This window comes from Lissotriton vulgaris, chromosome 2_1 (assembly GCF_964263255.1).
Source record: "Lissotriton vulgaris chromosome 2_1, aLisVul1.2, whole genome shotgun sequence".
NCBI classification, from domain to species: domain Eukaryota; kingdom Metazoa; phylum Chordata; class Amphibia; order Caudata; family Salamandridae; genus Lissotriton; species Lissotriton vulgaris.
In genome coordinates, this window is record NC_141687.1 from 1,783,159,793 (window position 1) to 1,783,180,139 (window position 20,347).

Below are 20,347 nucleotides of genomic sequence, written 5' to 3' on the forward strand. Positions count from 1 at the left end.
AGAGCCGTCGAAGTGCAACTCCTACACCCCAGGATGTAGCCTCTGGGGGAGGGGCGCCAATGGGTCCAAAGTGATATGCTGATGTCCGCCCTTCAAATGAAGCATAGACTGCAGACGATGTTAGCAGATAAGGCGCTGACTTGAATTAACTACATCCTGCTCTTTGACAACATACTCTTTAGTTTACATTTGCAGAACCGCTTCTCATGAGCCATGCATCTCTTTAAACTTTTACTGTTAAAGTGATGTCCTAATAGGAGGAAGGCCAGGCATACGTGACTGGTTTGCATTCCCTTCTTGCACTCTGCATAGTCTCACAAAGCACATAGGCATGAGAGTGCAAGGCGCCAACCCCCTCGGGGAATGGCGTCGTTAGTGGCAGCCAAAGGGCCGACCCGGAGTAGGTTCACTTCCGAGTCAGGCGACCTGGAAATGGACATGGTGCCAGGACCAATAGGAACAAGGGACGGCGGAGCGCCCCGGAAGTAGACGTAGGGCGCGAGGCATAAAAGCCCGCGACCAGCTTAGAGGCCCCCTCTTTGTCCGCTGACCGCCCAGGAGTCGGACGTCGCCTAGAGAAGACATCGCGGGACCATCGCGTAGGAGTGTACAGCGAGGGTTAATCCGACTCGTGATCTAGGTTAGCGGGCCGTGCAGTGTGTTATAGATTACGTTAAACGTTTGCATGTTTATTTCTTGATTTACACCTTTTGTTGGGGGGATCGGGATCTAGCCGAGCGGGTGTGTGGCAGTCGCGGTGATTGGGACCCCAAAGGGACTGAATTAATTCTGAGATTGAACAGGGTGGGGGCTCGGGATCGGGTCCACATGTTCAGGGGGGGGGTGAGCGCTGGCACATTCAGCTCAATCTGATTCCCTGGGTCCTGGCTCAACCGCGGCGCGGTGGGCCTAAAGGCGTGTAATATCTGTGAAAAGTTTTAACGTTGTTTTCTTTAAGTGCAGGATGCTGCCGAAGAGGGCACCGAAGGGCAAAGAACCTGCAGCCAAAAATGATGAATACCTCGCCTTTACAGAACTGCTGGAGTTTACAAGAGAAAAAGGCATGGAGTGGGTGCTAAAGAATATGAGAGACAGGGCTAGAGCAGATGCGAATTCTCAGGAAGAAAGGGGGAGAGGCAAAAGAGCGAAGCGTACCCCAGAAAAGCTTAAAAGTACGACAAAAGGCAAGCGGCCTAGGCCGGCGGATTCACGACCAGCATCACCAGGTGAGGAGGAGTTCTAGAGACAATTGACTCGAATTCAGGCGCAGATAAAGACGCAGACGATACTGAAGGGCAGCACGAGGTGGCTAGGCCCACGCAAATAGGAGGGTTCCCCGTCACTTCTGTGGGGGGGTCCTGTCCGCAGGGTATGTTACCGCCAGTGGTGGCTCAACCGGGTAGCGGAGTGTCTCAAGTTTGGGTCCAACCCGGGGGTGTCGCGCAGTTACCAGGGATGCAATTATTTGGGTCGCATGGTCAAGCGATAAGTAACGGCCCCATAAGCTCGATGCTTCCTGCCATGGCCTACCCGACAAATGGGTCCCCCTTAATGATGAATGCTTACTCTAGTTTAGGGGGCCTAACACAGGGCCCAATGGCAAACACAGTGGTTGATGTGGCTGGTCCCTCTAATGGCCAGATGCAAGGGGTGGCTGGGGGGCAACCAACAGGTCACCCATTGCTAGCATTCAGCCAGTTAATGTTTGGTTCGTCCTCAATGACCTTATCGCCATCCACGGGGATCACTTGGCACGTGCCAGCAGATATGAAGGAAAGAATACTCAGAGGTGAATATGTAGAGGTGTTTGACCTTCTTAATGCAGGGGTAGCGGCGGGAAAGCCCAAGAGTGGGAAAGAAGGAGAATATAACCAAAAGAAATCGTGGGTGGAGTGGTCCATGAAAAATTGGATCACGGGATTTGCGATCTACGCCGCAGTTATGTTGGAAAAGTATCCGGTGCTAGGCCCACAAATGATGAGCTATATATCCCTGATACATGGTGCGGCAGCAGAGTTTCCGGGCCAAGGGTGGCTAAAATATGATAAAATGTTTAGACAGATGAAAGCAGTACACCCGGGTATATCATGGGACCAGCGGGAGATCAATTTGTGGCACACAGTGTTTTATTCCGCCCCTTCAACACCTAACACTGCTCCCTCTACTCAGAGTCAGTCCTTTCGGAGTGACAAAGGTGTCGGTGAGAAAAAACAGGCCTGCTGGCAGTTTAACAGAAATGAGTGTACCAGGGGGGTCTCGTGTAGATTCAAACACTGCTGTTCGTATTGCGGTGGAACCTCTCATCCTGAGGTCAGATGTTTTAAGAAAACTGGAAACCCCAAAGAACAGTCCAGCCACGTCACCCAAAAGGGAAAACCACCTAAAACTTCCGACAAAGCTACCAACTCCCATTAAACGGCATGTCCTGACACACCTCCTCAGTAAGTATGATAACCTCGAGGAGGCTCAATTCCTACTCCATGGTTTTACATGTGGCTTCCGTATCCCGTCTTCAGCCCCCCCTTCTAATGTCCCGCCCCGTAATCAAAGCTAAGTGTTACGAAATATGGAGGCAGCGCGAGGCAAAATCATGAAGGAGGTATCCTTGGGACGGGTCGGGGGTCCTTTCAAAGATCCACCTACCCATAATCTGGTTTGCTCCCCGTTGGGCTTAGTTCCGAAAAAAGAGGAAGGTAAATTCCGTCTGATTCATAATCTATCAAGCCCTCCAGGGTTATCTGTCAATGATAAGTTAGACCCAGACCTGTGCACGGTGAGGTATACCAAGTTTGACACGGCCATTGAAAAATTGCAGGCATTTGGGGAAGGAGCATTAATGGCTAAAGCGGATATTGAGTCGGCTTTTAGGTTACTGCCTGAAGATACCAGGTTCTTGGGCTTCACATTTGATGGTAGCTACTTCGTAGATTTATGCATGCCTATGGCGTGTTCTATTGCCTGTGCAGTTTTCGAGACATTTGCGAGGTTCCTGGAATGGGCGGTGGAGCAGTTTCTGACCTCGGATAAGTCACATTCAGTAGTGCACTACCTGGATGATTTTCTATTCATGGGTCCCGAGGGTTCCCAGTCGTGCAGGAAGGCCCTTCTGGGCTTCCAGCGCTTGGCTGGGGCGCTGGGGGTGCCATTGGCGGCGGAGAAAACCGAAGGCCCGACCACATGTTTGACCTTTTTGGGCATTGAAATTGATACAACGGCAGGGGTGTGCAGGTTGCCAGAGGCTAAGGTAGATGCCTTTAAGGCCGCTATTGATAGCTGCCTGGGAGCGAGGAAGGTAACCTTACATCAGCTACAAGTTCTTTTGGGTCAACTGAACTTTGCTCTGCGGGTCATACCAATGGGCAGGGCCTTCTCCAGGAGTATAGCGAGGGCAATGTCCGGGTTGCGGGCTAAACACCACAGGGTGAGGCTTTCAGCCGAGGTAAGAGAGGATCTTCTGATTTGGAAACGTTTTTTGCAAGATTTCAATAGCACGGTTTTGTGGCGAGCAGCCAGCTCCTCTAATACTGACCTTGAGCTTTTCACTGATGCTGCAGGGAGTATTGGCTGCGGAGCTATATTCGGCCGAAAATGGTGCATGCAGCACTGGCCAGACGAATGGATAGAGAGAGGTCTGACTAATAACATTTCCTTTCTTGAGTTGTTCCCCATAGTGGTAGCCTTGCACTTGTGGGGGGATTTGCTTGCAAACAGGCGTATAGTATTCTGGTCGGACAACATGTCTGTAGTCATGGTAATTAATAACCAGAGGGCAACCTGCACTTGGGTACTCAGGCTGTTGAAAGAATTAGTTTTGCAGTGCCTGAGCCATAATGTCCAATTCACTGCTAAACATGTTCCAGGTGTAGAAAACAAAGCGGCTGATGCATTGTCTCGTTTTAAGTTAACAGAATTCCGGGAGCATTGGCCCCAAGCGGAGACGTCAATGTCAGCCTTCCCAGCGGAGCTATGGAAGTTTGGTGCCCCAAAGCTGCCGAGTTGATATCTGCATCCTTGGCCCCCAAGACTAAGAGTATGTATCAAAAGTCCTGGGATTGTTATATGGCATACCTGAAGGGTGTGGGCGTAGGGGACATCTTTGCTCCTCAGAGCGTTTTAGGCTTTATAGTACAGCAAAAGGAGAAGGAGAAGTCGGTAGCATTCATGAAAAGACAGTTTTCGGCGTTAGCATTTTATGCAGGTCTACAGGGGGTGTCTGACCCGACAAAGGATCAGAGGGTTAGAAGAGCAATGAGAGGTTGGGAGCGCTTGACACCGGGGGAAAAAGATTCCAGAAGAGCGATAGACGTAGGGAAATTGATTAAAATCTTGGAGGCCCTACCGTTCGTTTGTTTTTCCCCGTATGAGACGCAATTATTCCGGGTGGCCTATGCCTTAGCTTTTTGCGGGGCATTACGAATCTCAGAATTACTCCCGGCGTCCAGGACAGATAGGGAAGGGGGTCTAAGGTGCTCGGATATAATTGAGTCCAAAGGGGTCCTGAGGCTTAGAGTTCGTAGATCGAAGACGGACCCCGTGGGTAAAGGGACCTGGTTACAACTAGGTAGAGTAGAGGCGGAGCCCTTCTGTCCAGTCAACTTACTGAGGGTATTCCTCCAAGTCAGGCCTCAGGGAGCGGATGATAGATTGTTAATTCACGAGAGTGGTCTACCCCTTACCAGGTTCCAGTTCACACGAGTAGTTAAAATGACCCTGGCTAGGATCGGAGTTGATCCGGCCGATTTTACATCCCATTCGTTCCGAATTGGAGCAGCGACAACAGCTGCTGGCTTAGGCCTACCCGAACAGGTAATCAAGAGATTGGGTCGCTGGAAATCAGCATGTTATGAACGTTATGTCCGCCCGCAATTACTTTAACAAATCTGTATCATTAACTTTCCGTCCCCTTTGTTTAGACTCGTTCTCATCGTATCTCTTCATGTTTACTTTAGGTACCTCCCCTAGGAGAACCCAAATATGTTGGTGTGGCCACTCCTTCATTCGCAGGGCCGGGGCGCACTTCAAAAAGACACTCAAAGACAGGGTGACCATGATGCGAGGTTGTGATCATCATTGGGTGGGAATAGGCGGGCAGCGCCTAGCGGACGTCCCGAGGGATGTTAAAACGGCTTTGGCCAGAAGCATGCCTTTTCCGGACGTATTCGTGTTGCACTGCGGAGGCAACGATATGATTCCGGGTGGAAGGAGAGGAGTGAAGGAGTCCCTGTTCTCCACTCTAGCAGCAGTCAAAAGCATTTTTCTGGAAGCCATAGTAATGTGGTCGGAAGTCATCCCGAGGCTCGTGTGGTCGCGGGGCGCACCTATGAAAGCAGTGAACAGATCTATTAAAAGGTTGAACCAGTCGGTGGCGGAAATCCTCCAAAAATCTAGTATTAAAACGATTCATCACAAGTTGATACAGACGGACAGGCCGGAGTTATACGCGGAGGACGGGGTGCACCTGTCGGAGGCGGGCACTGAGATATTTATAGAAACAGTCCTAGGGGCCATCTCCGAAGCCCTTGAGCGCAGGGGGGGGAGGTCGAGTCCGCCAGTAAGCGCCTCGCCCTGTGGCGGGGTTCCGGGCAAGAATACCACGGGAACTTCTTGTCTAGTGACAGTTTTTACCTCTGAACAGGTTTGATAAATCATTCTGGACTCTGGGCTGGCGGGAGAGTTGGGGCTGACCTGCTGGTGGCCTTGGCTCTTCAGCCCTACCCCGGAGGCCGCTGGTTGCCCAAGTGGGCGCATTACTCACCTGCGGCTCTGTTGACCGGAAGGGGGTTAACGTTAAGGGAGCAGGTGATCTGGATTGTGGCCTGCTGGCGCAACCCTGAAGTCAAATGAAAGGCCCATTGGAGAATGGGCGGTAAATGTGTGTATATTGTATATAAGTGCAAGTTTACTCTTAAATACTGTGATGGAATACTTTACGAATAAATAAAGAGAATGGTGGGTCAATGAAGTAATTGACCTATGAACTTAATTTTAATAAACAAGCACACTGCAGAAAATCAAGCACGACTCCAGAGTTTGATGTTGAATTGGGACCACGTAAAGCATGCAGTGTGGAGGGGGGAGAATGCGCTTTGTCTGCCATCTATGGGAATCAGCTGAGACAGCAGGTGCCAGTCCGTGCATCCACATCACTTGTGCAAGCACATTGTGTGTTCAGATTGCGAGGGCCCATACAGTAAGTGAGGAGTGGCGATATAAATGTGACCTCCTCTGCGCTTGTGTTTCTTTTTTGCTGGCGTTCAGGATCTGCATTTCAGCTACAGAACGTTTCAATGTATCCCTTGCCTGCGGTGTGTCTGTCACTGAAGCAGCTCTGTGCTTCTACTGTCATAGATATCAATCCATTTCACTATAACTTAAATGGATTTCAATTTACACCTGACACACCCTAGGCAAAACGGAAACTCAAACTGTACACACGCACATTTTCTGCAAGACCAATTTCGTTTTGTAAATTTGCACATCTACAAGACCTGCCTAGGCTTTTTGCTCCTTTTTATCAATATGATGTAGTAAAAACTAAGTTTTTATAATGTTCTCCCACTTGTCCTGTGAAACATTCTACAGTCCAAAGAAAATGGATTTCTGCTTAGAGGTGTTTAATGGGGTTTGTGTTCAAGGACTGGTGCATACATAAATAGAAATATTTCTTGTTTTCTTTCCTTTCCTGAGTAATGTTTTGACTTCAAGCTCTTGCTCTGTTTTAGCAGAATTCTGTTGTTGATTACTGACATTGCTTTTTTCACCCGGGATTATTATCATAAGATATATCATAAAGGGACCTGCAGAGCTCCTCAAAGCTACCGGCTTATTGAAAACCATAAACCCCATTCCTGCCTCTCACACCTCTTTATTCACAGCTCTGTTCCATTCCTTGATAACAGCACATTGGGGGTCATCACACACAACTTGTAAACACTTCGCACAAAGTATCCATACAAAGACAACATCCTTCCAGCCACACATTCCATATGGTGTAGAATGCTGCCCATGTAGGTAAGCGCTTCAGCACCTGCTCAGGGGTAGTTAGTGCTATATAAATATTGCAAAACAATACAATGCCCTTCTGTGTGAAAAGACTCATGCCCAGATTTGGCAATATTTGACACAATGCGGAGCAGCCTACAAAGTTGCCACACCACGTTGCGACAAAGGGAGAGAGAAAAATAAACCATATCTACTAAGATATGCCACATTTTTTCTTTCCCCATAGCTAGTGCACTTTTGACTGCATTGTGACAAATCAAACACCCTTTGCACCATAGTGCAAGGGTATGTGCATTCCCTAAAGGATAGTCTTTGTAACGAAGGTGAAGGAAGCTGGCTCTGTATATACTATACCAAAGTGAGGTATAGTGTGCACAGAGTCCAGGGGAACCTCAATGGTAGGCAGAGGCAGAGGATAAAGTACATAGCACCTTACTCTCTTTGTGGTAGTGTGGGCGAGCAATAAGTCTTTATCAGAGGGTAGTGTTAAGCATTTATTGTACACACTCAGGCAAGAAATGATGTCACCCACTCAAAGACTGAACTCAGACCAATTTGTTTGCATCAAAAAATATTATTTATTTTATTTCCAGAACCAAACCAAGCCTGGTGCAGGTAAGTGAAATAATACTTTGCAATATTTATGCAGTAATTTACAGTTGAATGCAGGTTCAAATTCAGTTGGTTGATTACAGGTAAATCAATAATCACAATAACTTTTCAGATACTTTGTAGATTATAGTACACATTACTTCTTGAATTACTTTTTAAGTTACTTTTGCTAATCAGTGTGAAATGCCTAGATATCACACTAAGACATTTCCTAGACAAAAGGTAAGTAATTCCCTTTTTTCACATGCAGTTTTTTCAAGGTTTCATACAAACCAACTCCACACTTAAAAGAATTTTCAAAGAAAAGCAGTCAATGCAATCCTATGGTAGAAAATGAAGTTATGGGTTTGGAGGTAAGTGCTATTTTGTGGGAGCTGGGTTTCTGGGGTTAGGACCAGGGTTCCCCCAGGGTAGAGGATGTACTCTCAAAGCACCTTCAGTGGCACTAGGGTGCAGACTGCTGAGGCCCAATGTTATCCAATAGTGGATAGGGGGTGTTCATTTGGTGGCTGCTGATGAGTAGGCCACAAGGTTGAGGGAGCAAAGCTCCTGGACTTAAGCTCAGGGCAGAGAGGGGGTTCAAGTTCGCACCCAAAGTGCACCCACAGAAACACAGGGGCGGCCGGGTGTAGGTATTGGTGATTTGGCATTGGGTGGCCTGTTTGCAAAGGGCCCTGTTTTCAAAGGGAGTTGCCGGTTTTGGATATTGGTTGCAGGCTTGGCCCAGGAAGACTTCCGGGAAGAACCAACAGCTAAGCAGGTAAGTTGGAGGGCTTAGGGACGTAGATGCACCTCGGGTTCTCATCTCCAGGGCGCAGGGCGGCTGGATGCAGTGGTGTCTTTTGAGGTCAGATTTCACCTTACCGGGCCACTCGCGGTTGTGTGGGTCTCCATGCAGAGACTGCAGGAATTATTGGGGAGTCCTGGAGGGGTCAACCCATGGTAGACTTGGGCTCTGGAGTGCGGGGAGACCTATCAGGGACCAGAGGGCCACCCGGGTTTGGGTCGTAGGCATTGGGTCCAGTGGTAGTTCCAGGCATCAGTTTTCTTTGTCCTCAGCAGGCTCAGAGTGTGTCTTGGGAGTTTCTTTTGAACAGAGCTGCTTTTCACAGGAGATCCGGTCTTTGTTGAAGGCAGTCAGTCCTCCAAGGGGTTCTGGAGGTTGCTGGCTGCAGGGCAAGGTGACATTTGGCACAGGATCTCTGGATACTGCAGGCAGGTTGGTAGGGCTCGGGGTGGGGTCAGTTATTTTCTGCAGTCTTTTCTGCTGGGCATCTTCTTTTGTCCTTCTTCGAAGGTTGTGGAAATCTCCCTTCTTGGTTCAGGGTTAAACCTAGTATTTAGGGGGCATTTTAGGGGTCTCAAAGTCAGTAGCCAATGGGCTACTGACCTTAGGGTGACTACACCCTTGGTGTGCTCACCCCACATGCGGGAGTGGGCACAAATCCCTAATTCTGATTAGAGAGTGCCCACCTTCTGCATGATGTCGGGCACTGAAGAGTGAGCTTCACCTTGCCTCCCCCACCAGAGGGGTGTGGTTGGCAGAGGTGGTCACACCTTAGGGACTGTTCTTATTTTTCCTGCCTGTCTTCCCGCCAAAAAGAAGGGGAGACAGGAAGGGGTACTGCTCCTGATAGCAGGAGAGGCTGGAGGTCACATTACAAAGGCGACAAGGCCTTTGAAGCTCCCCTGCCACAGATTGTTCTTCCTGACCTTGACCCTGCTCTCAGGCAGGTGGCTCCCCACGCCACACAGCACCACCTGTGTGAAGCTACCCCTGAGCCCGCTGCTGCCACCTGTTGAAGGTTCTAGGCTGTGAACTCCTGTGCTCGCTCTTCCCTTGCTCCCTGTTAGCCCACCGTGATTGTGTTCTCTGCTTTTACGTTGGTATTATTGTTTTGGCCTGTATTCTTTCTTTCTGTACTGTTGCTCTGTTATTGTGCCCTTTTTGGCCCTTTGCCCTTTTTTGTCATCTGTGATGACTTGGACGAGGCTGTCTCACAGGATACACACTGCTTACATTGTTGATTGCTCCCTGACATCAGTTAAGATATCTAAATATAAGAGAAACAATATTTCTGTCCCCTGGTTCTAAGAAGACATGAGGGCACTCAAACAGAGCTGTAGGAGACAGGAGAAAAGATGGAGATCAGATCACAAGGATAAAGGAAGGGTGAAGTACAAGAAATGCCTGGGTTACTATAAGGCTATGATTTTAAAAGAAAAAGCTTCTTATTACACAAATAGGATCGGAGCAGCTAAAAATTCCACTAAGGAACTATTTCAAACTATCATTAAACTCACAAAAGATACAGCAAATGAGCTCACTAACACTAGTCAATACTTCTGCAATATCTTAGCCCACCTTTTCTCACAGAAAGTTAAAGATGTTTTCAATAGAGTCTCAACTTGGCCCACTGTTTCCCACTGTGACATGATCAGCCCAACCTCCACTGGCGCGGATACTACCTTTAATGCATTTACTCCACCGTCTAGAGATGAGGTCACAAGATTGGTCAATCAACCAGAACTGGATCCCCTTGTCCACATAGGATTGCCATGCTAGCAGCCGAGACTATTGTACTCAAATTAATAAACAACTTCCATTTAATGTTCCAATCTCGTTCTTTTCCACTTTAAATGAATACCAGCTTGAAATACCATGCTTTAACAGTGTGGCTCACGCTCGCACCATGCACAGCTTGAGGCAAAATAAATAAAGGCATGTCAGTCGCAATGATTTAGATTATCAGCTTTCACAAAGTGCTAAAACAAATGCCGTCCTGAACAGTGCTGTCCTGCCGTCCTTAGCAGTGCCCACCACATATAGTGCCCAGTAACCACCTAATGTCTCGGTCCAAAAGATAAGGTCTCCCTATCTACTACCGCCAAGTTCGAGTTGTATTGAAATATGTAGGCAGCTTCAAAAAGACTCAATATAGGTAGCATGCGCTATTAAAAAAATAAAACACTTTCACAAAATACCTAAGAAGGTGTACAATTCACAGCGACTGGGCAGACCACCTAATGTCTCGGTCCAAAAGATAAGGTCTCACTATCTACTACCGCCAAGTTCGAGTTGTATTGAAATATGTAGGCAGCTTCAAAAAGACTCAATATAGGTAGCATGCGCTATTAAAAAAATAAAACACTTTCACAAAATACCTAAGAAGGTGTACAATTCACAGGGACTGGGCAGACACACAATCACTATGCGTGGCAATTTGGGTATATTTTAGTCTTGCAACTAGCCCGAGGGAGGGGCAGACAGCTAAACAAGCCTGGTAGCCTAAAACAAATGTAAATGTGCTCAACTGGTCAAATTGCGTTTGCGCCGGTTTTGCCTGTAATAAATGGCATCACTTCAAACTTTCTGACAATGCAACCTATCTTATACTGCCAGTGATGGAACTTTCAAATATTTACGTACATATTCACATTGTTTTCTGGCACAGACTTGGACCTCCTAGTACTAAACATACATAAATCATGGGGAATTAAAAAACAGAATTAGATTTCCTTTAATAGGCATACGTTAACATATTTTTGTAGTATAACACTAATATGTACTTATGAGTGTAGTGTTTAGTTATATATGGCTGCTTAATTTGCTAAATTGTGACAGGCATTCATGTATGCATGTTCAAGAGTTAAATAAACACAGAAATATACAATTTTACGACTCCATTTATTCTCAAAACACAAAATAAACATTGAAATATATATCAGTTATATAACCAAAAAATAAACAAGGATAAATACAGATGGAAATGTTAATAAAATAAATACCATAAAAGGATGATCAGGGGTATACGTCCACACCACGGGTGAGTCAGTTTGGTGGCCTTACTCCAGCCACTAGACAGTGGTTGGGGGAAGCTAGTCTAAGGAATATATGGAGGTACATGCATCCCACGTCCACTGGATATACTTTCTTTTCAGCCGCACATACTACAATATGAGCCATGTAGAGACTCGCCAGCACCTAAGATCTGCTGGCTCAATACTTAACTCCTATGTTCACATACTGACAGATTCATTGGCAGCCATAACCTTATTTCCACAGACTAACAAAATATCAGGCAGCTCTGTCTCTACCCTAAAGGATACCATAAAGGTGGTTGAGTGTGCCACTCTATTGCAATAGCCACAGGCTAAAATAGGGATCAACACACCAAGCGGCTTAAATTAGAAACCTAGGTTAAGGAACTGGAAGTCTCTCACACTCAATACGGTTCATATGCAGTTTTTGCTGTCAGCTAACAGCAGCACGGAGGCCACTACAAGCACTAGATATGGGTTGGGCAAAAGAAACATTGCTTAGGGTACAACAGAAATATTAAGCTGGGGTCAAAAAGGCAGTGCGCATGCTGGCACATCGTCTCAGAGCTCAAGCAGTGGACTGGAGGATCACTAGTTTGACACTGTGCTGTCTTTCTATGCAAATCTGTTTGTACCAATGGAGAAATGCAGACGTTTCAGCAATATGTGTGGTGCTTTGCTTCCCAGTTTACTTCAACACTGTGATCTTGGGCAAGAAAATACATCGTCATGCAGCTCATGTACAATATGATCTGTCCAAATATAATACTTTAGTAAAGCTGGGTTTGTCTGCATTGGTACCCCATTTAAAACATCCCATAAGAGCGGAATTAGGCATCAAGTGCACATGGCCCGCATGTGGATTATTTAAAAGACATTTATTTAACGTAGCAAAATGTGACAGCCATTGTAGTTTTTCAGAAAGTTCTTAATTGTGCAGTGAATGCAGATAAAAGTAAGAAACAGTGCATTGTACTAACTCAGCACCGGAAGGACGCAGCGGAGATCTGCTCTGCTCTCTCTTCTGTGTGACGGTCTCTGGCCCCTCCGTGCTGCCTGTTCATGGTATGATTCACGCCTCCCGGTGATGGCGCATGAGGGGCTCTCGAGTCTCGCCGCCATCTGCTTCTCCTCCTGCCCGGGGTCTCCCAACTCTGCCCTCACCACGCCGCGCCCCCCCTAGCCAATCCTGGTGCTGCATGCAGCGCCAGGATTGGCTGGTCCACTGCGCAACATCTATTATTGGATGCACGGTGGACCAGCCAATCCCGGCGCGGCATACAGCACCAGGATTGGCTAGGGGGGCACACTGTGTACTCGCCTTGGGAAGCCTTTATATACCCGGCCCGGCTGAAGCCGCACCCCCGGCCCCTTCTCTATGCCCAAGTGTTTTTCGCGCAACAGCGCATGCGCGGGCAAGTCTCAGCCCTGAATTCTCATGCGCTGCTGCAGCAGACCAGCAGCCTATGCCCCCCCTGCGCACTCCGGAGTGCACCAATTACCATGATCATCTGATCGCCTGTCCCTCCCGCACTGCGCTAGCTATGTCGCTAATTTGAAGAATTTTAATAGCTTAGCTGCAGTGCCACAGTGCGTCCAGGGCAAGTGGGGCAACGCCCCTACACCCCAATGGACGCAACGTGGCTGACTTATAGACCGACATGCCTATGTAACTACTAACCTGAAGCCCTTCCTCTATCTACCCTGACAGCATTCACTTCACACTGCCTGCAATGGTTGCTTTCATTGTTAAAAATAAAACAATATTCATGGCATTTAATGTTCAATGCAAGGCAAAATACATACTACTTTATAACTCAGAGTTTTTTGCTCTAGGTGGTATTTTTACAGAAGGTATCATTACTCATTTTATTGATAGCGGAAGAATGAAAGACATATAGACCCGCAACAATTAAAACCAACTTTGTACACACTGGTTTTTCCAGCAGGCACATTAAATAGTTTAGGCTGCCTTTAGAAACAGGTGTGGCTGGGGAGGCGGAAGGTGTAAGGAGGATGCAGCTGAAATGCGGAGGAGGGGAGGGATGCTGTATTCTGAGAGAGAGTGCAAGAGGCTGGAGAGTGAAACAGGAGAGGACACGGAGCGAGGCGCAGCAAAGGAAAACTCCCAGTGATGGATGCGCTAGGAGAGGAAATGTTGATCCCGGGTGAGCAGATATGTGTGGCCAGGGACTAATCGGAGTGAAGCATGCACACTCTACTCCCTACTACACACTCTACTCCCTACTAAACACTCTACTCCCTACTACACACAATACTACACACTCTACTCCCTACTACACACACTAGTACACACTTTACTCCCTACTACACTCCACTCCCTACTACACTTTACTCCCTACTACACCCTCTACTCCCTAATACACACTCTACTCCCTATTGCAACAGTAGCAATGCAGCACAGCAGAGGAACTACCGCTACAGCAGACCAGGAGCACAGCTGTGGGCAGCGGCGGCACTCAGCGGGATCGGGGGCAGCCTGGGCTCACTCGCAGAGAGTGTGCGCGGTGCGTGGGGTGACCGGCCCAGAGGGTCAGAGGTCACTGCCCACCACTGCGTGCACTCTGCGATATATCGTCCAGTGGGAGGGAGGAGCAGCTGGGAGGTGAGAGCGGGGTGGTGAATGTGAATGGAGTCAGAGGGAAGGGGGCTGGGCCGCAGGGGGGCAGCGGCGGGGAGCGGGCGGGAAACGCAACCGGGGCTGGGCACAACAGAGGGGAAACAAAAATACGATTAGGCAAAGGGCAGGGGCACAACAAGCGGACAGCAGGGAAATACAGTACAATTAAACCAGGGAGCAACGCACTGACAAAACGATAGAAATTACAACAGGGGGCAACGCAGTGACACTCCTTTCTGTTCCTGATAAATCATCATCCCAGAAATCCTGGATCTCATGTTCAAAGCTACTCTCTATTTGAGTGTCAGTTTGGGACATTGAGATGTCAGTCCCTACTACACACAATACTACACACTCTACTCCCTACTACACACACTAGTACACACTTTACTCCCTACCACACTCTACTCCCTACTACACTCTACTCCCTACTACACACTCTACTCCCTAATACACACTCTACTCCCTAATACACATTCTACTCCCTACTACACACTCTACTCCCTTCTACACTCTACTACACACTCTACACTCTACTTCCTACTACACATTTTACACTCTACTCCCTACTACAGACTAAACACCCTACACTCTACTCCCTACTACACACTACACTCTACTCCCTACTATACACCCTACACGCTAAACCCTACACTCTAATCTACCTCTCTACCTTTCTACCTCTATCTACCTCTACCTCTCTCTACGCACACACATATGTATGTATGCATAAGCATTTATATATATGTATGTGTATATATATATATATATACATGCATATATATATATAAATATATATCTGCATATCTATATAAGTACAAATATAAATGCATGCATACATATATTTATACATATATTAATACATATGCATGTTATATACATGAAAGTTTGAAAAACACTAATAAAAGCAAAGCTAAAAAGCCACCTAATTACAAACAGATTTGCTTTAACTTAAACGAGGGCGAGACCTGTTGCATTTTATCGTGGAAGAAAATGCAAGATTTCAGTATATTCTTGCCAACTTCGCAGCTTAGATGCCTCTTCCTTAAAATCTTTTCAATAAAAAAATTGAATTGGTCGCTCATATCCTTATTCATATCTGAACGACTATGTAGGCATTGGTGGCTGTTTGGTTCCTAATCATGTTTTCCTCTTTTTTAACTTGTAACATAGAAATGTTACTTGTAATATTGTGTAGAAATTGTCTATGCATCTGTGGACGTGCTGATCGATTATGTGCCATTCTAAGCTATTGTGCTACACCAAATAATCCCTGCAAAGCCCTCCATTACTCTTGGGCTGTGTATATGCTATATGAAAAATCTCAATAAGTCAATTAAATAAATAGGCTGTAACGGTCATTAAAGGCACCTTAAAGGAAGAGATTGGAAGGTAAAACTTAGCAGTGACAAGGATCAAAATAATGTATTGCACAAATATGCTAAAAACCTTTGTAAATGTCTACTCTCAAGTTAATTACAGGTTGGCAGGCAGCCCGTTGCAGCCAGTTCAGTAGAGGCTATAGTCTTCACTCCGCTGGTGGTGAGACACTTGCCATAATTACAGATCACTCCCAGACTCTGCTGAATTGGTGGGCTTGTTGGATGAGCTCGCTCAATAAGATTCTAGTTTTTCAGTAACAAAACAGAATTTATTCTTAAAAAACACAAACGAATAAATGGTGATGACACGCCAGCAGTTTCTGTTGTTTACTGTTCGAGACTTCCAGGCTTTCCCAGGCTGAGTCCGCACAGCTAGAATGTTCATTGGAACGACTGCATTAAAAAGTGTTACCTTTATGGGATATATTGACCAATAGGCATGGAGGGCTGACAGTAAGTCAAAGGTTTCCACCAGCATTGCTTTACCCACCTCTAAATGGGGAGGGTAAACTGTAATTTTGTGAGAAGCACAACTCAGTGATTTTGGCAGATGACCCACATCTCCTAAATAATCAGCACATTCTGCAAGAAAAGTCTATCAGAAGACCTTAAGATTGAGTAATAATATATATTCACTTTCAAATCAGCGATTGTAAATCTTGCAAATGTATGGTTGACAATAGTAGCAGGAAACTCAAAGAAAACAATATCCTAACCTCGAGATCCAACGAAAGCAAATATACATCCATAGATAATTTGCAGCACAATTACAGCCACTGGATTATTAAACAAAGCTTCGGATCCTAAGAGGACAGAGATGTTTGGAGCATCTGCAATAGAAGTGAGAACCAAGTAATCTAACAGTGACAATGTATTAAGGCTTTTAATAATTAGCTATAAGAGCGTTCCATCACTTCAATAAAAACAGTAAATAACAGGCATACGATAAAACAGAATGTACAAATGAACACAACAGTACTAAGAAACTACCAGTTACATTGACATCTAGTTTATTCATTTGACCTTTTTCTGAACAGTGCATCTCCCTGCTTTAGAACAAAAAGAATTACGCGGTAATTACTATTCACATGACACTAAAGATGTTCTGCTTCCCTAATATTTATAAAATACTGTCTCTTGTTAAAAAAACTATTGTAAACAATGCAAAACAAAGAGTGAGCATGGTTGAACAGCATTCTGTTTATCTTATGTCCTTGCTCCTGACTAAACAGCTTTTGTCCATATGAGAATGAGTTACTTACCTGTAACTTCAGTTATCCACTATTGGTATCTTTATTAGACTCACATGCTTGAATCATCCCTGCCGCCGAGGTGGAAGTCCCACGGTAAAACTATAATAATAGTAATTCATATCATCATAGACAATAATGCATTGCACATTCATTGAAGTAGCCCATCTAATTGTAATACAGCCAATCAGACACAAGTACCCTCAAGAACACTCCACAGAGAAGCAAGACCCTCTGATTTTCTAGCACAAGTGACAAGAGTATTTATACAAAATAATAAGGGAAGCCTCTCTGGAGAAGAGGGTGGGTTGCATGTGAATCTATGAAAAATACCAATATTGTATAACTGAAGTTACAGGTAAGTAACTTGTTTTCTTATCCAGTATTGGATTGTTCATAGGCACACATGCTTGAATCAGAATAGCCAGCAGTTATCAAAGAATAATCATTAAAATGTAATATTGGAGGATGGCAGGTACCTTATAAATAACTAATAGATATCTAAATATTCAGATATTTTTTTTACTTCCAACAGTTCCCTGTTAGTATGCAGAAAGTAGTCGGGCACTGAAATATGCTGAAAAAAGTTTTAATAGCTGAAAAAAATTATGTGTTTTGGCTTTCGTCTTGTTCCCGCTTCTAGTTGCATTCAAATTTCGCGCATGATTTTTCAACATCTTTTACTCAAAATCAAAGAAGGACTGAACACCCATATAGTATATGTACAGAGATTTAAACAGTTGGCGACCATTTTGTAATGTTGTTTGTAGCGTGATAATCATGCAGGGAGCACGAAATGTAATACCAATAGAAGCAGCAGTTCATAAATATATACAATATACCGTCAATTAATATTTTTGAATCAATCTCAGATATAAATAATAGATCACTATTCTCACTGTAAGTTAATGTAAATTCATATGCATGATCAATTTCATAGATGCCCCTGTTGCATTGATACATCACAATGCTTTGCCATGCCTATTCTGCCCCAGTGGGCATATAGATAACAGAATATATTTATCACATGGGCACAAATGGGTAACCTCATACTTTCATGAATGCCCCAGCTGCATCCGTGCAATTGCTATCCAGCCCCAGTGGGCATACAACAACATACAATTGCTATGCTCCTGATGTCTCTGTTGGCATTAAGTTGGTAATCAGAAACATTGTTGCCACCGTGAAATTCTCAACAGATAGGTAATCTGAAACGTTGCTGCTTCCTTAAACTTCTTAACAAGTATTCCAAGATTTCTCTCTCTTGTCGCCCAAGTTGAAAGAAAATGTGCCCAAACCTATCAAAGTAAAATATTTAAAAATATTTAAAAATCACTAAATACCCTGAAAAGTGCACACATTTACATACATATTCAATAATGTTCAATCAGTCAAGTGGACCGCCAATCCCTCACTAGAATTTAAACCATTGGGTGCCGGGCTTTCAAAATCAATAATATACCTTGATTCCAATTTTCGTAATGATAGTTCGCGATTCCCACCTCTGACTCCCAGCGTAAGAGAATCAATCACAACCATCTTCAATAATTTCTCATTATGATAATGATACTCATGGAAGTGACGTGCTACTGGGTACTGCTTGTTATTGTGCCTAATAGCATGAATGTGCTCGACCACTCTCTTCTTAGCACAATGTATTGTGCTTCCCACATACCATTTGTTGCAGGGACATATTAAAACGTAAATGCAGTAAATGGTGTTACATGTCAGTTGTTTCCTAATCACAAACTCTCTGTTGGAATTAGGTAAAACAAGCTTGGCACAATCATTACTTTTGCTACAGGCTTTGCAACTTTTGCAGTACCTGAATTTTGGTTGTCCCCTATCATGATCTGTGACATTTCACTAAGATCATCCCGCAATGAGCAGCTTTCTCTGAAAGTAATCTGAGGATTACTGGTGAGATTGGTTTTGAGGTTTTCATCAGTTAATGTTTGTTGAGTATCCTATGGACAACGTGCGCCTTCCCTGAGAAGGTGGTTATAAACCTCCTGGTCTCCGTTGTATCCTACTGTTTATTGGGATGCAACAACTCATTTGTAGTGACTTTCTCTACTCTGTCACAAGCTTGACCAATGATGTTTTGACTGTAACCACGTTCTTCAAAACTTTTACACATGATTACTTTTACAGTTGCATATGCTGCATCTGTACTGCAGCTGCGTTTTGCACTGAATAATTCCCCATATGGGATGCTGAAAATAAGATTGCGGGGCGCAAGCTATTGGCGCTTAAAATACTGTTACCTGCTGTTTTCTTATGAAACAAACTGATCTCTAATGTTCCTACCTTAACATCCAAACATTCAATAGACCTTTAACTGATGTGTTCAGTGAAGGTGAGATTAAATGTGTTCACATTCAGTTTGTTGACAAAATTCCTTGCTGTCTCTACATCACCACTCCAAATGAAAAAAAATATCATCAATGAACCGCAGCCACAGGACCACGTTGTTCTCAAACTCCATCATTTGTGTGGACACCTGCTCTTCCCACCAGCCCATGAAAAGTTTAGCATAGCTTGGGGCGAAGCAGGTACCCATTGCGGTGCCCTGTGACTGCCTGTAAAATGAATCATCAAAGATAAAAAGAATATTATTGAGACAGAATTGAATCATTTCTACTAACATCTCTGAGTGTAAAGCAAGGAAATTGATTGTGTCTTAAGAAAATGCCTAATTGCCTGTATGCCTAGTTCATGCTGAATACTGATGTATAGGCTACTCACATCTAGAGTAACAAGGGTGTACTTCTTGTCCCAGTGTATACCATCAATGATCGTCAAAAAATGTGTGGTATCTGTAAGATATGCTGGTAGTGCTACTACAAAAGGTCTTAAATAGTGGTCGATGAACCAAGATGTATTTTCCAGCAGAGAACCCCATCGAGGAAACAATGGGTCTCCCTGGAAGGTTCACTGCATCTTAATTTAGTTTAGGGATTAAATAGAGAATAGGGATTCTAGGATGGGCACATTTGAGATATTACACCCTTCCCATTCCAGTACTCACTTTTCTCTCCATTCAACCAACATCTCACAAAATCTATCGTTGGATCTGCAAATCTCACCAGCATCAGAAATACAATAGCATGTGGTGTCACTCAGATGTCTCACTCCCTCTGCAAGATATTTCTGTTTGTCTAGGATCACCACATTCCCGCCTTTGTCTGATGGGCAGATTACAATCTTCTTATCATCCTTGAGGTTCTCTAATGCTCACCTGCTCAAAAGTAATATTCTTACTGGGGGTAGAGATTTTTTTATATGTAATTTTCTTCGGATCTTTTAGGACTCCCTTCTCAAACACTTCAATTGCCTCGCATTGAGCATTAGGCAGGAATCTAGATTTGGGTTTGAATTTACTCCCCGGGTTTATCCCCAATTCAATATTACAACTTTGTAGCGCTTCCTCTCTAGACACATCATTTACTCCTAAAGTAGACAGACTATGGAGAACCTCAATGTCATCAATATTTAAGTCACTCAATAGCTCCGACCCACCTTTAGCCACAAACTTAGTAGGTTGCGTCTAAAACCATTTTTCTCTTTTCCATTTTCTAGCAAAGTAAACATTTTTAATTCTAGGCTGTGTATAGTTCAGATTCATAGACGGACAA

General features: G+C 44.8%; 1 protein-coding gene across 1 annotated transcript in view; it reads right to left on the reverse strand.

The window, feature by feature from the left end:
* The window catches only part of LOC147733269 (sperm-specific sodium:proton exchanger-like), a 7,973,824-nt gene that overhangs the window by 7,118,594 nt on the left and 834,883 nt on the right, over positions 1–20,347 (reverse strand). Inside the window, exon 5 of the mRNA XM_086956195.1 lies at positions 16,176–16,289. Coding sequence (XP_086812321.1) covers positions 16,176–16,289 — 114 coding nt within the window. The remainder of the gene's footprint in view (positions 1–16,175; positions 16,290–20,347) is intronic.